General features: G+C 40.6%; 1 protein-coding gene across 1 annotated transcript in view; it reads right to left on the bottom strand.

Moving 5' to 3' along the window:
• strn (striatin, calmodulin binding protein) overlaps positions 1-13,906 on the bottom strand; it is a gene marked incomplete at its 5' end in the record, with an annotated part of 15,097 nt that extends 1,191 nt beyond the window's left edge. Inside the window, 14 exons of the mRNA XM_068589399.1 lie at positions 1-2,283; positions 2,796-2,882; positions 3,157-3,258; positions 3,868-4,008; positions 5,525-5,692; positions 5,795-5,916; positions 6,810-6,857; positions 6,998-7,173; positions 8,354-8,490; positions 8,591-8,731; positions 9,850-9,960; positions 12,484-12,646; positions 13,484-13,619; positions 13,736-13,906. The exon at positions 1-2,283 is cut by the window's left edge and continues 1,191 nt beyond it. Coding sequence (XP_068445500.1) covers positions 2,114-2,283; positions 2,796-2,882; positions 3,157-3,258; positions 3,868-4,008; positions 5,525-5,692; positions 5,795-5,916; positions 6,810-6,857; positions 6,998-7,173; positions 8,354-8,490; positions 8,591-8,731; positions 9,850-9,960; positions 12,484-12,646; positions 13,484-13,619; positions 13,736-13,906 — 1,873 coding nt within the window. The remainder of the gene's footprint in view (positions 2,284-2,795; positions 2,883-3,156; positions 3,259-3,867; positions 4,009-5,524; positions 5,693-5,794; positions 5,917-6,809; positions 6,858-6,997; positions 7,174-8,353; positions 8,491-8,590; positions 8,732-9,849; positions 9,961-12,483; positions 12,647-13,483; positions 13,620-13,735) is intronic.
• Positions 13,907-14,844: the final 938 nt, after the last annotated feature.

The following is a 14,844-nucleotide window of genomic DNA, read 5'->3' as shown; positions in this document are numbered from 1 at the left end:
GCGCAACACAAAACTCCCCAAAGTTTCCCTCCATCCCACCAACACGGCTGCGTTGCTTTTTGAGATGATCATTAAAAAATAATTAAAAAACAAAGTGTTATGTAGTGCTAAGAGGTAAAGTCATGTATATGTACTACAACACCCCAAAAAAAAAGAATAAACGTCACTTTTCAAGTAAAACAAGAGAAAAAGATCTACTTGTATCGTACAAGTCTGTCACCAAAACACACAAAACTTGCTTTAAAAAAAAACTAGTAATCGCTCCCAATAATAATAATAATAATAATAATTACACGTATAGTCAGCATATAAAGCGTTTACACATCCGGAGAGGAGCTCGTGTGCAGTTTGGGAGCTAAAAGTGCCGCGCAACCGCGACAAAACGAGCTAGCTAGCAACAACAACCGTCAGGTTTAGTAGGAAGCGTCAATCTTTTGGCTTTCATTTTGGCGTCATGAAGTAATTAATGAATACTTTATGTGATCAAAGTAAAAACAGATAAATGGGAAGAAGAAAAAAAGCGTCACTGCAGGGTTTTTTTTTCTTTTCCACCTTGCTGCAGTTTGTCACACAAACGATCAACTATAAATACACAATTAAAAAAAAAGCAAAAAGCAGCAGGTTTTTAAACGGAGCCTCGCCACCACGATGTTCATCAAGACAAAAGAGATTCAATACAAAATATTTCACGACCTTTGCAAAGGAAAAAAAAAAAAAAACGTTACCCTGAAACTCATCGGTGAAGAATTAAAAACCTGAAATATGTAAATTTGTCGTTGTTTTTGCCTCAAAGCTCTTGTCACATGACAGCTCTGTTATCATGGACATGTCGAAGCTCTGCTGCTTAAACACTCAATTATTCAGACAGGAAGTTTGAAATAAAATGATCCAATTCTTGATTTCCTGCCCCCCAGGAGGGCTCTTAAAGGGCCAGTGTTTAGGATTTTCAAGGGATCTCTTGGCAGAAGATGGAATAAAATATTCATAGCTATGTTTTTTTATTAGCGTACAATCCCCTGAAACTGAGAATCATTGTGTTTTCGTCAGCTCCGAATGACGTCGGGTATTCAGTTGATTGCAATCTGCGATGTCGCCACTAGAGGGCTCTATATCCCACACACCGATCCTTTAAAAACTCACAATTTAGGAAGTTTAAAAAACAGAAAAAATGTGTTTAACATTTCTCACTTTTCCTGTAGCGCACCACAGATCACTGCGAAGAAAATAAAAGAATCAAAATTAAATTTAAAGGTTTCATTCATCTGCGAGTTTTCTTGCTCCAACAATATGAAACAGAGTGATGCATCTTCTCGACTCTTCTAATCTCTGTCGATGCGTCTCTGTCCTCACAGCAGGAGCGTCAGCGTCACTGACTCCGGACCAGCTCAGGGTCGTGACCTTTTGACCTTTCCAGGATCTCCAAAATCAGAGTAAAATGTCTTCTTCGAACAATAATAATAATTTTTAAAAAAACGGGAGAAAATTAAGATGACATCAAATTAATAAAAAAAAAAGAAGAAAAAAAAATCCATCGAATCCTGTGCAGAGTGGGACGTCGTCTCGAGGTGAAGTGAGTGAATTTTATTCTTCACGTATTTGGAGAAGCTCGTGGAATATTTCCGAAAAGCAGAATTTTCTTTTTAAGAACCGGGTCGATCTCTCTCGTTAACCAAAAATCTATTTTTCCATGTTTCGTGAAAAAAAAAAAAAAGGCACATTAATTGTGAACGTTTCAAAGCAGCGTTATTGGACACTGGCTGCGTTTACTGGAGTGATTTTTTGGAGGGGCGATGGTCGGTGATGGCGGAGAGTAAAGAAAATAATAATTCCAGCTTTGCTAAAAACGTACCGAGAGTTCTTGTGTTTCTATATTTATTTTTTTTGCCGCTTTGCTGCGTTTCATTCATCGTCTCATCCAGAGGTTTGCTTGGTTCGTGACCCGGGCCAGCCTGAGTCCGAAAGGAGGGCGGGCGGTCGTAGGGGGGTGGGGGAAGTGAATATTTAACAGATCTTAAAAAGGAGCAGTCCGGGTAAACAGTCACCTTCAGTTTTGTGCTTCCTCAGGAGGCGGAGGAGGAACTCCACCCTCTCTCCGCCCTCACCTCTCTTCGGGTCATACGAAGACCTTGGCGAGCGCGTCGGCGCCGGCGCTGCCGATGTAGCACTTGGTGGGGTGGAACGCCACGTCGTGGATCGACTCCTCGGACTTCTTGCGGTGGGCGGTGAACTCCTGGATGCACGTCTTGCTCTCCATGTTCCACAGGCGGATGGAGCAGTCGTGACCTGAGAGGGAGGGAGAGAGCCAATTAGGGCGGAGGACTTCAGGGAGGGGGCGTGTCCAGAGACGCCTGATTGGCCTAAACCGGTATCCTAATGCATGATTGGCCGCCTGCTCTGGTTAGAGGCGGGACTTAAGTTTGTATTTTGTTGTTTTGTCGATTTTAAGTTTTAAGATTATTTATATACATTGTTGGAATTGCATACTATGGCGAAAAAAAAAGTATATTTAATCTTAGCATACTTTAGTATACTTGAAGCCCTTTAAGTATACTTAAAGTGTGCTATTTTGGAACAACTTATTTTGTACTTAATATATTTAAGTCTTACTTAAATAGTATTGAAGCTAAACTTGAAGTATATTACGTATGTATTTTTTGTGCTAAATGGGATCAACTTAAAGTATACTTAGTACATTTTAAGTATATTACTGTGTATGTGCTAATGTATTGTGTATACATGTTATACACGAGTACTACTCCATGCATGTTAAATATCACAGTTCTTTGCGTACTCACTTCCAGACATGAGGTAAAGTCCGTTTGGGTCCACAGCGAGACACGTGACCGAGTCCAGGTGAGCGACCATCGAGTGGATCAGTTTACCTTCAATCCAGAAGAGAAGGAGGAAAACGTCACTTTGATACAGATTTATGTGAAGAAAAAAATACCTAAAACATGTTTTTTTAATTGAGAAAAATCAAAGAAAAAAAAGGATTTTATCTCCACTTGTAATCAACACATATAGCACATTTCTAAATATATATAATAATGTTGTGTTAAAATAATGGTGTGAAAATTGGCGGCGTGTTCCTTTAAATGTACGAGAAAAGCCTCGTCTGCATGAGCTGATGATGATGATGATGATGATGATAGTTACCTGTGTTATTATCAAAGAACTGGATGTGCCGGTCCTCCTGCGCCGTGATGGTGATGGGCAGCGTGGGGTGACTCAGCACTTTATTGATCTTGCAGGGAGCTTCTGTGAGGAGGCGGACGTGAGAGGGACAACGTTAGCTAGCGTCTCACACCGCCGCGGTTCAACTGACACTACATATTAGTGTTCTTGATCATGATTTTCAGTTTGATGGCGTCTTAAAAAAAACATTCTGCACTAAACTAAATCCACAATAAGATCAAACAAAAGCAGTTCAGATACTGCACCGAAGCAAAAAAAGCTAAACAACAATGTAAAACTACTCCAGCGCACGTGAAAGTATCGCATTCAGCGGTAGTAGCTGTTAGCTGTAGCTGCTAGCTGTTAGCTGTAAGCTGTTAGTTGTAGCTGTTAGCTGTTAGCTGTAGCTGTTAGCTGTTAGTTGTAGCTGTTAGCTGTAGCTGTTAGCTGTAGCTGGCAGCTGTGGCTGTTAGTTGTAGCTTATAGCTGTAGCTTGTAGCTGTAGCTGTTAGCTGTTAGCTGTAGCTGTTCTTAAATTTTATTTATTCTGTGCGTTTAGTTTGTTTATTTAGTTTATTCCATTATGTCGGTGAAGTGTTGGGCGCTACTCTGACAACACATTTCCCCTTGAGGATTAAATAAAGTATCCATCCCCCCGCCTCCCTCGGACCCGTGCGGCGCCGTTAGCGTTACCTGGCGGTCCGGCGGACTCCAGCTGCAGGACGAGCTGCTGCGTCTCCATGTTGAAGAGCCCGATGTGTCCGCTGCTGAAGGACGTCACCATGTGAGCCGCGTCGCTGCTCACCAGGTCCACCGAGGTCGGCACGCCGAGCTCTGGCGAGACAGAGAAATTCATAAAAATATGAAAAAAACTCTCCAGTCGGCTCCTTAATTATTTTTTACTTAAACATCTACGGCACGTAAATGTTAAATAAACCATAAAGCAGTAATAATAATCCAGAAACGTCATATTTCATAGTAAAACATTGACAGGGAACGTTTTACTGCCCAATGCATTTACTTTCAGTACTTTTTCATTTTACAAGTAAAAGTAAACTTAAGTAAATCTTTAAAACAGACCTTTTGCTTTGAGTATTTCTACAATACTCGTACTTTTATTTAAAGTATCTAAAAACATCTTCCGCCGCCGTTCAAACCAGAAAAATCTAATGTCGATATAGCAAAAGAAAATCCTCTTGCAGAACTAATTAGTACATTTTGTTTGTAAAAAGTATTTGTTGCATGGACGAGATATAGATATATATATATATATATATATATATATATCCATATATATATATATATATATATATATATCCATATATATATATATATATATATATATCCATATATATATATATATATATATATATATATATATATATATATATCCATATATATATATATATATATATATATATATATCCATATATATATATATATATATATATATATATCCATATATATATCCATATATATATATATATATATCCATATATATATATATATATATATCCATATATATATATATATATATATCCATATATATATATATATATATCCATATATATATATATATATATCCATATATATATATATATATATATATATATCCATATATATATATATATCCATATATATATATATATATCCATATATATATATATATATATATATATATATCCATATATATATATATATCCATATATATATATATATCCATATATATATATATATCCATATATATATATATATATATATATATATATATATATATATATATCCATATATATATCCATATCTATATATATATATATATATATCCATATCCATATATATATATATATATATATATATATATCCATATATATATATATATATATATATATATATATATATATATAGATAGATAGATAGATAGATAGATAGATAGATAGATAGATAGATAAATAAATAAATAAATCACCTGAAACTAAGAATCGTTGCGTAAAAGCCGTTTGTATCTACGTACATGTTGTCAACATGCATGTCATCTTCATTTCCTCTTAACCAGTAACATATAGACTGATATTTACACATTTCAACTAAATCTCACATGTGTACCTTTTATTATAACTCCAACATTATAAAAAACAGCCCTCGTGGTTGCAGAGATACACTTCTTAGTTTAGGTATGACACTTTCGAGGAAAGGGCCTAAAAAAAAGTGTGTTATTAAAGTGTTACGCCTGTAAATTTATATTTTTGTCGATGCAGAAAGCGCGCTGATAGCTGCAGCGGACATTTCCTGTCCTGAAATAAAGTGGATATTTTGCAGGAAGTGCGTGTGCGCCCTCCGCCGCGCTTCTCACCTCCTCTCTCGTTGAACACGGCGAGGGCCGGCGAGGCGTCGGCGGCGTTCCACAGCCGGACCGTCCCGTCGGCCGAGCAGGAGAGGAGGCGCTGGTGGGCGGAGCTGTAGACCACGCCCCACACCGAGTCCGTGTGACCGCACAGCGCCCCCCGCAGGACGGAGGTCTCTGCGGGGGAGAACCACACAAAACAAAAAACACACATGAGAGGCGGGGAGAGAAGCGAGAGAGGGGTGGAGAATGGATGGATGCACCGTGGCCGGAGCGTACCATACGAGTCGTAGGGGTCGATGTTGGGGTTGGGGGTGTTCCAGCTCTGGATGGTGCCGTCCACCCCGCCGCTGAAGCACTGCTCGCCGCTCGAGCTCATGGTGACGCACAGCACGGCGCCGCTACACGGGCGACACGGGCTTTACTTTCACGTTTTGCACCAGTAGCCAAACATTTCTGTATTTATAATATTGTTTATATGCGTATGAGTGCCGTGTGTCAACATTTTAAAGACTTTTAATGAATAAAAGTGAACATTATGACTTGACCTTTCTTGTTTTTTTCACCGTTAGTAAGTCAGAATCCTACATTTTTGGTAGTTTTATCATATTTTATTGAACTTTGTTTAATAGAATTTACCCAAAATGCATCTTAAACCTGAATGTATGTGAATGTTCTGGTGCTGAGGCTGAACATTGAGCTGTTTTTCTACAAAGTAAGAGGAAAGGAATATGTTTACTACTCAAATGAAGACGTGTAATAAGGAATCTTACTTTAACCTTTTGGAAAATGTGCGCGAAAATCCTTCCTGTGCCCGTTTTAAGTCCCAGCATGCCCCATTCAGACAATCTTTTGGCTTAAACTACGTCCTTTTTCCATTTTTTAACTGAACGACACAGTTTCTTGACTGAAACTTCTTCCTAACAGGCCAACACTTTGTTTTATTGTGATTTTTGTTGCAGATTCTGATTCTTTAGGTCCTAATCTTTCCAAAAAGGTGTCTTATTGACGCTCCAGGAGGCATTTTTGTGGAATCTGGCTCATATCATGCTGGAAGTTCATAGTTAGGATCAAAATATCTTTTAAAAGTGATTTCTTTGCAGATATACATTTTTTTCACTATACCTTGCTGAACAAATACATACAATGAACACAAATATTGGCATTAATTTGGGGTTCCTACGACGACTAAAACACAGGGAAAAGGAGGTCTGGACAGTTTTCAACGGGTTGATTGAATCGTGCAAAGTCAAAGTGTGTAAAGTGCAGCACGCGGTCGTGAAGAGCATCTCACCTGTGAGCTCTGAACGTGTAGATGGGCTCCACGTCTAAAGCAGCACATCTGGAGGATTAAAAAAACAGAGTTTAGTATGAACAGAAAACACTAAAACAGAACCGAAAGAGGCTCGATCACCTGCAAGCCGCGGCGCAGGACGCAGAGTTGAAGAGTTAAATAAAAACAAATCTATACTCCAGGCTCACTTCTTGGCGGGCGCCGTCTTCTGCAGGTTCCACAGCTTGAGGGTGTGGTCCTCGGAGGCCGTGACCAGGACCGGCTCCACCGGGTGGAAGGCCAGACTCCGGACCGAGTCGAAGTGGCTCCGCAGGGTGAACTTGGGGTTCCAGGTTTTCCTCAGAGCGTCGGTGTTGTTGGTGATCTGAGGGCACAGAGTCCACGAGGTGAAGACGCGTTGAAGCCTTTCAGAGCAGAACCACACTCAGGAGAGGAGCTCAGGAGCGTCAACTTTACAGCTAACGGCATCAAAGATCTTTTCTCCGAGAGGAGAACTCACTCGTCGACGTTTTGGGAGAACGTTACGCTGTCGTTTCTGATTTAATTTAAAGAGAAACAATAAGGAGGAAAGTTTCACCCAAAAACTTTATATTTTTATTCCAAACTATTTTTGTCCAAAGATTATGATGAAAAATGTTCTAAGGAAAAAAATAAAATGGATATCACAACATTTGTCATCTCTTTTGCTTCTATTGTTGTTGTTTTTTACCATATAAAAAGACCTTGAGCACCTTGTAAAGTGTTATAAAAACTATTATTATTATTAAAATAGAAAGGTAAATTAAAATGGAAGTCATTAAAAATTGCTAGATGTTTTTATCATACAAATTGCAATGCAAACTATGCAATAGTGTATACAGATACAATGAGCAATACTATTATCATATTTTTCTGCAATACTGTTATATATTTTATGCCGTATTTTTTATTTATTTATTTTTTATCGTTGATTGTAATTCTGTGTTAGGAGGACCGAGCAAAATAAGCTTTTCATTGTATAGAATAACTGTCTGTTATCTGTGCATAAGACAGTAAAACAATAAAAAATAAAATAAAAATCTTGAAATTGAATTTAAAAGATTCAATTTAAAAACTGTTGAAGGCTTAAAAAGGACTAAAAAGTAACATTTTGGGAAAAGCGCTGTTTTTCAGAGTGTTAGCCAGCAGCTGTTTAGATTAGCTTAGCTTAGCATAAAGACTGAAAATCTAGTAGTTTACTCGGTGTATAAATCTGCGATGACGAGACTCGACGATGTCTCCTTAAAACTTAAAAAAAAAAGTTTTTTAATGCATTTCTTATAAAAAAGGAATACAAAATAATAATAATAATAATAATAATAATAATAATAATAATAATAATAATAATAATAATAATACATTATAACAATAAAATGGAATAGCGGAAATAAAAATGCTCAAACAATTAAAGCTTTGAATGAAATATTTTGTTCTCATGAAGCTTTTTATTGTGATTTAAGATGCGTGGTTAGTTTTTTTAAATGTCCTGTTGCTTCTCGCTCAGACTGCGTGTTTCTCTGACTCACGTCGTACGCCAGGCTCTCGGCCTCGTTGGCGACCGTCAGGCCGGCCAGTTCTCCCAGTCCCAGCTCGTTGGAGACCGCCTCGTCCACTCGGCCCAGGATGAACGACTTCCCGGTGGACGGCAGGAACGTCATCGCCTCTGCGGAGACAAAAGAAACGGTCAGCTGGTGATGAGAGAGAGAGATTATTAATAAACTAGATAATGATGTGCAGAAGAAGAGGGGGGCGGGGCCGGATACCGTCGTCCGGTCGCCCCACTTCTTGCTCGTTGAGTCGGGGAACACTGGGGCGCGACGGCGGCGTCACTGCCGGCTGCAGGGACGGCTCCTCCCCTTCACGCAGGTTAGCCAGCATGTCCTGCAGCCGAGACCGGTTGGGCCCTGGAGGAGGAGGAGGAGGAAGAGGAAGAGGAGGAGGAGGAGGGACAATGTAAAGAAAAGGAGAGAGGGGAAAAAACAGTCATCAGAACAATTGAGGCAAAATAACAATTACAAAAAAGATAATTAAATCAACATTAAGGACGTAAATAAAGTAGAAGATGATGCTGCAGAAGAAGAAGAAGCTGCAGAAGAAGCTGCAGAAGAAGAAGAAGCTGCAGAAGAAGAAGAAGCTGCAGAAAAAGAAGCTGCTGCAGAAGAAGAAGCTGCTGCAGAAGAAGCTGCAGAAGAAGAAGAAGCTGCAGAAGAAGAAGAAGCTGCAGAAGAAGAAGCTGCAGAAGAAGAAGAAGCTGCAGAAGAAGAAGAAGCTGCAGAAGAAGAAGCTGCAGAAGAAGAAGAAGCTGCAGAAGAAGAAGAAGCTGCAGAAGAAGAAGAAGAAGAAGAAGAAGAAGAAGAAGAAGAAATCTGCAGGAAACAAACAGGAACGTCATCAGAATTCATCAATATCAGAAAAGCTGCCGTCATGTGGACGTCATAGTCCACTGAGAGAAAAGGGTCACGGATCTCTCTGGTGCTGATGAATGGATTCAAACTCTAAAAGCTTGGATGGGAATCAAGAGGGAGAGATTGGACTGACGGCTGGAAGTCAGTGCTTTCTACAAATCGACAAAATAGAAAGAAAGGTGGCGGTATTTATACATATATATATTTATATATATATAAAGAAATAAAAAAGGGACACAACGTAACCAAGAACAGAGCTTTACTCAAAAGGAGACGAAACAAAAGGAGGCAGAGGACACAGAGACGAGAGGAGAGAGATCAGACACAGACAGCTGAGTAAAGGGAGATCACAGGGTTGTTAAAGGTTTGAGGAGGTTAAATAAAAATAGAGCGGAAGTTATCAGAGTTATTAATGTGTATAAATATGAGCCCAGTTGGTTTTTTAGGCTTTCGAGATACTGGTGAACATCTGGAGTTGGAAATGCCGTTTGAAATATGAGCGTCAGTCGCCACAGTGAGAGGAGAGAAAACTGAAAACAAGAAAACCAGGATGAGGAGCGAGGATGAGGAGCGAGGATGAGGAGCGAGGATGAGCTGCAGGCCGGTACAGGACTTACTCTTCACCCCCTTCTTGCCCTTGCGCTCCTTCCTGTACCGCTCCTTGAGCTGGGCTATCAGTTCCTGGTCCACGTCCCAGGCCACTTCCCCCAGAGGAGACTCTTCCTTCTCTACAGGCCGGCAGGAGAGGAGGAGGAGGAGGAGGAGGAAGGTGGGGTAGAAACCTGTTATAAGCGTCTGTATGCACTACGACACATTCAACTTGACTACTGAGGCATGCGGGATGAGGAGTAGTGGGGTTTTTAGAGGAGAGCTTAAGAGTTTAAGGCCATAAATTCGTTCAGTTGTGGTCTAAACCTCTGGTTTGAAAGTGGAAAATGCAAATATAGACAAAATAAATATTGCTTTTCAATGAATACTTGAAGGGTTGGCAGATGTTGAGAAACCAGCAACCAGTTTCAACTCTTTTTCCAAGAGGAACGTCAACACGAGTCTCTTCTGGTGTGAAACAAATACGCGGTTCAATGAGGAAACACAGACGCACACGAGACACAAACAGGGTGAGACACAACAAACAAACAAACAAACAAATAAATAAAGATAACAGCTGGAATCCAAATGAAACTGATTGTTCTCTGTGATTCTGGAAGCAACTTGTTGAACTAAAGAAGCCAAAGAAACCTTTAAAGGAGTAATATGAGGTACTTCTACTTATGAGGTACTTCTACTTATAATGTACTTCTACTTATGAGGTACTTCTACCTACGAGGTACCTCTGAGCCTCAAACACTGTGTGCAGCTGCCTTCATCAACAACAGGACATTATTATATACATTAAATATACATATAATAATACACAATAAGTACCTCATTCAACCCCACACCCAAAACACCTGAACTATCCCTTTAAGAAGCAAACAACATTTCACCAACACCATCACGGACTGTTCTGGGACAAATATTCATATTTTATTCTCTTAAATTTACGACTTAAATTCAGATTTTGCTGTTTTATCTACAAAAAAAGGGGGTGTGGGGGTGAGTGATGGAGGCGGCGTCGGGAGCAAGAAGAAAAGCCTCCAGGACACCACCTCACAGCCGAGGGACAAGACGCCTAAAACACCAGCGGCAGCAGACGACGGAAATAAAAAGAGTGAGAGGAAATCTTTCTCTTCTGCGCTGAGTCAGCGCTCCTTTACAACTATCTGCACGGTGAAGCGGTGAATCACCGCCTGCGTGGGGCGACGCTTCACTCTTCTCTTGAAGCGTCACGAAAACGACACTGAATGCGTTGCTAAGAAACAGCAGAAAACCAAAGGGATCACTTTAATTTATCACCTGGTGCAACACCAGATATGTGTAATACCTGATATGTGCACTACCTGATATGTGCAATACCTGATATGTGCAATACCTGATATGAGCAATACCTGATATGTGCAATACCTGATATGTGCAATACCTCATATGTGCAATACCTAATATGTGCACTACCTGATATGTGCACTACCTGATATGTGCAATACCTGATATGTGCAATAACTAATATGTGCAATAACTCATATGTGCAATGCCTCATATGTGCAATACCTGATGTGTGCAATACCTGATGTGTGCAATACCTGATGTGTGCAATACCTGATGTGTGCAATACCTGATGTGTGCAATACCTGATATGTGCAATAACTAATATGTGCAATAACTCATATGTGCAATGCCTCATGTGTGCAATGCCTCATGTGTGCAATACCTGATATGTGCAATAACTAATATGTGCAATACCTCATGTGTGCAATACCTGATGTGTGCAATACCTGATGTGTGCAATACCTGATGTGTGCAATACCTGATGTGTGCAATACCTGATATGTGCAATAACTAATATGTGCAATACCTCATATGTGCAATACCTGATGTGTGCAATACCTGATATGTGCAATACCTGATATGTGCAATACCTGATATGTGCAATACCTGATATGTGCAATAACTAATATGTGCAATACCTCATATGTGCAATACCTGATGTGTGCAATACCTGATATGTGCAATACCTAATATGTGCAATATCTAATATGTGCAATACTACTAAGTACTTCTATACACATTGTTATTTTTATTCCATCTGTACATTTAATATTCTTCTTACTGTTTAATTTTGTTTTACTACCGTTTATTTATATCACTTGATTTTTTATCTTCCATTACATTTGAATACATTTATGTACTTTTATAGACATTTTATTTTTATTCCATCTGTATATTTAATATTCTTCTTTCCTGTTTAATTTTGTTTCATTACCGTTCTACTGTTTATTTATATGACTTAATTTTTGTCTGTATTTACTTGAGCAGCGCTGCTGTAATCCTGTAATTTCCCCACTGAGGGACTAATAAAGGATTATCTTATCTTATCTTATTTTGAAAAGAAGAAGTGTATTCACACCGTGAAGAGAGACAGGAAGTGCGTCGGTACGAGGATCAACCACAAACCTATTTCTTTTTAAACGAGAGGTTTTTAAAAACGAGAAAGCGGCCGTGATATTCCTGAAGATTATCGGATTAAAGAAGAACGAGCTGCTATATTCTGCGTTCACGCTGGTTTTAATCCCCGGTTACGTTTGTTTTTGGAGGGTTAAAAACCTCCTGAACGACCGGAGCGACGGCGTCTGCGGGTTCGGTGGCGTCCTCACCCCAGTCCCCGCTGTCCTCGCCGCTCCTGGACTCGGCGGACCCGTCCAGCTCGTCCGGACTCGCCAAGAAGTCGAACCCCTTCAGGGCCTCCTCGGTGTCGGGGTCGTCGCTGAGGTCGGAGGTCGTGGAGGACGGCGTGGAGGACGGTTTCTTCCTCACCATCTGGAAAAACAATGCAAGAAGTTTGTACTTTTTTTTTTTTTTACTTTAGTTACATTACAGTTCTTCTCCTTCCTGTCGGAGTAAAACCTCGTAGCTCCAGATGATGTTTTTTTATTCCATTTGTATATTTTATATATCTGATTTATGTGTATATATGTTTTTATTCCATCTGTAAATTTAATATTCTTCTTTTTTAATGCTATTTTTTTCTTTCTAAATCTTTAATTTGTTTATTACCATTCTATTGTTTATTTATATTACTTGTTTCTTTTATCTTCTTACTTGTGAGCAGCGCTGCTGTAATCCTGTAATTTCCCCACAGAAGGACTAATAAAGGATTATCTTATTTTATCTTATCTTATGTGTTGATGTTGAATGTTTGTGACAAACTGAAGGATAAAATGTCTCCTTCATGTGTTATTTTATGCTTCTTCAGATAAATAAACTCATTAAAAAACCTGGAAAACGCATCGTCACAAAGCTGAAAACCAGGTTTCCTTAATAGAAAAACAAAGTTCTCCTGCTACAAACATGAAGATCTTATAGAATATGATGCATTGATGTACAATAAACTAGATAACAGAGTATAAATGCATCTAAAGCTGTAAAATGCAACATATGCATTAATGCAGCTTTGATATTAATCCATAAATATTAGTATAAAACCGTATAAAGGGAACATTTTACTGCACTATGAGTCCTCTGACTTCTCACGCTTTCAGTATATTTAGCTGATAAGACTCTGAATCAATACTTTCACTGCAGTAAAGGATCCAGAGCCGTGTGTGTGTGTGTGTGTGTGAGAAGGTCACAGGTGTGTGTGTGTCCATGTCTTACTGTCGCCATGTGTAAGACGGTCTTGTCCCGCCCTTCGCTGTCTTCGTCCTCGTCCTCGTCGCTGAACTCTGCCGCGGCGCTCTCTATGAACTTGAAGGCCTCGAGCACGGTGGCCGAGTCCGACATGTCGGGTTTACTGAGAGAAGAGAGAGAGAGAGAGAGAGAGAGAGAGAGAGAGAGAGAGAGAGAGGGAGGTGAGTCTGGAGGTGAGAGAGCGCCGCGGCGGCGAGAGAGTCCCGCCTGGTCTCGTACCTGACCACGCCGCTGTCCTTCAGGGAGGACGGCTCGGTGCCGTTGACCATCGGCTCGGCGCTCCTCTCCGAGGGTTTCTCCCCCGAGTCGCCGGTCAGGCCGAGCAGCGCTCTCACCCTCTGAGACTTCACATCCAGGATGGTGTCCGTGTACCCGACCTCCTGCAGGTATCTGAGAGGACAAGGGGACAGGAGGCAGGAGACAGGAGACATAAGAGAGGCAGGATGTAGAGGAAAGGGGGCAGGAGGCAGGAGAGAGACAGGGCACAGGAAACAGGGGACAAGGGAGAAGGGGCAGGACAGGAGACACAAGAGAAAGGAGAGACAGGAAAGAGGACACAGGAGACGAGGGGCAAGGGACAAGAGACAGGAAAGACGGGAGACAAGGGACAGGAGACAAAGGACAAGGGGACAGGAGACAGGAGAGAGGACACAGGAGACAATGGACAAGGAGACAGGGGAGACAAGAGACAGGTGGCAAGGGGACAGGAGGGACAGAAGAAACAGGAGAGAGGACATAGGAGACAACGGGCAAGGAGACAGGGGAGACAGGAGAGAGGACATAGGAGACAACGAGCAAGGAGACAGGAGAGACAGGAGACAGGTCAGAGGAGGCTCAGGGGACATAGAGAACAATCGAGGTTAATCTGAGTTCAAGGCTTCAAACCAAAGCGTCCCAGACGAAGACGTCTTCTAAACGTCTGCTGAGGATCAAAACAAACATTTTAGAGCGTCGGCCTCATGAAGGATCAAAAGGATTCTGCTCCTCATTAATCTAGATTATAAATCATACACACACAGAGCACATTGGCTTTGTCTGGACTCATCAGAGACGTTAAAATAAACCGTGTTCCCTGAACGCCTCTTCATGCTGCCTCGGTGCCGTGCTGTACCGCCGAGCTGCACAACACCGCACACACACACACACACACACACACACACACACACACACACACACACACACACACACACACACACACACACACACTGGTTTTGTTCAACCAGTGGAAGCGTAAGAGAGTTAGTTTTGTACTCAAATGAGTTTCTAATATAAAATGTTCGCTTCGTTATTTGAGGAGACGAATCAAAAGTAAAGTTTACCCTTTAAGC

The sequence above is a fragment of the Clinocottus analis genome, unplaced genomic scaffold (genome assembly GCF_023055335.1).
Source record: "Clinocottus analis isolate CAN_PGR_092001 unplaced genomic scaffold, fCliAna1.0.p SCAF_22, whole genome shotgun sequence".
NCBI classification, from domain to species: Eukaryota; Metazoa; Chordata; class Actinopteri; order Perciformes; family Cottidae; genus Clinocottus; species Clinocottus analis.
This window is presented reverse-complemented; position numbering and strand designations above follow the sequence as displayed.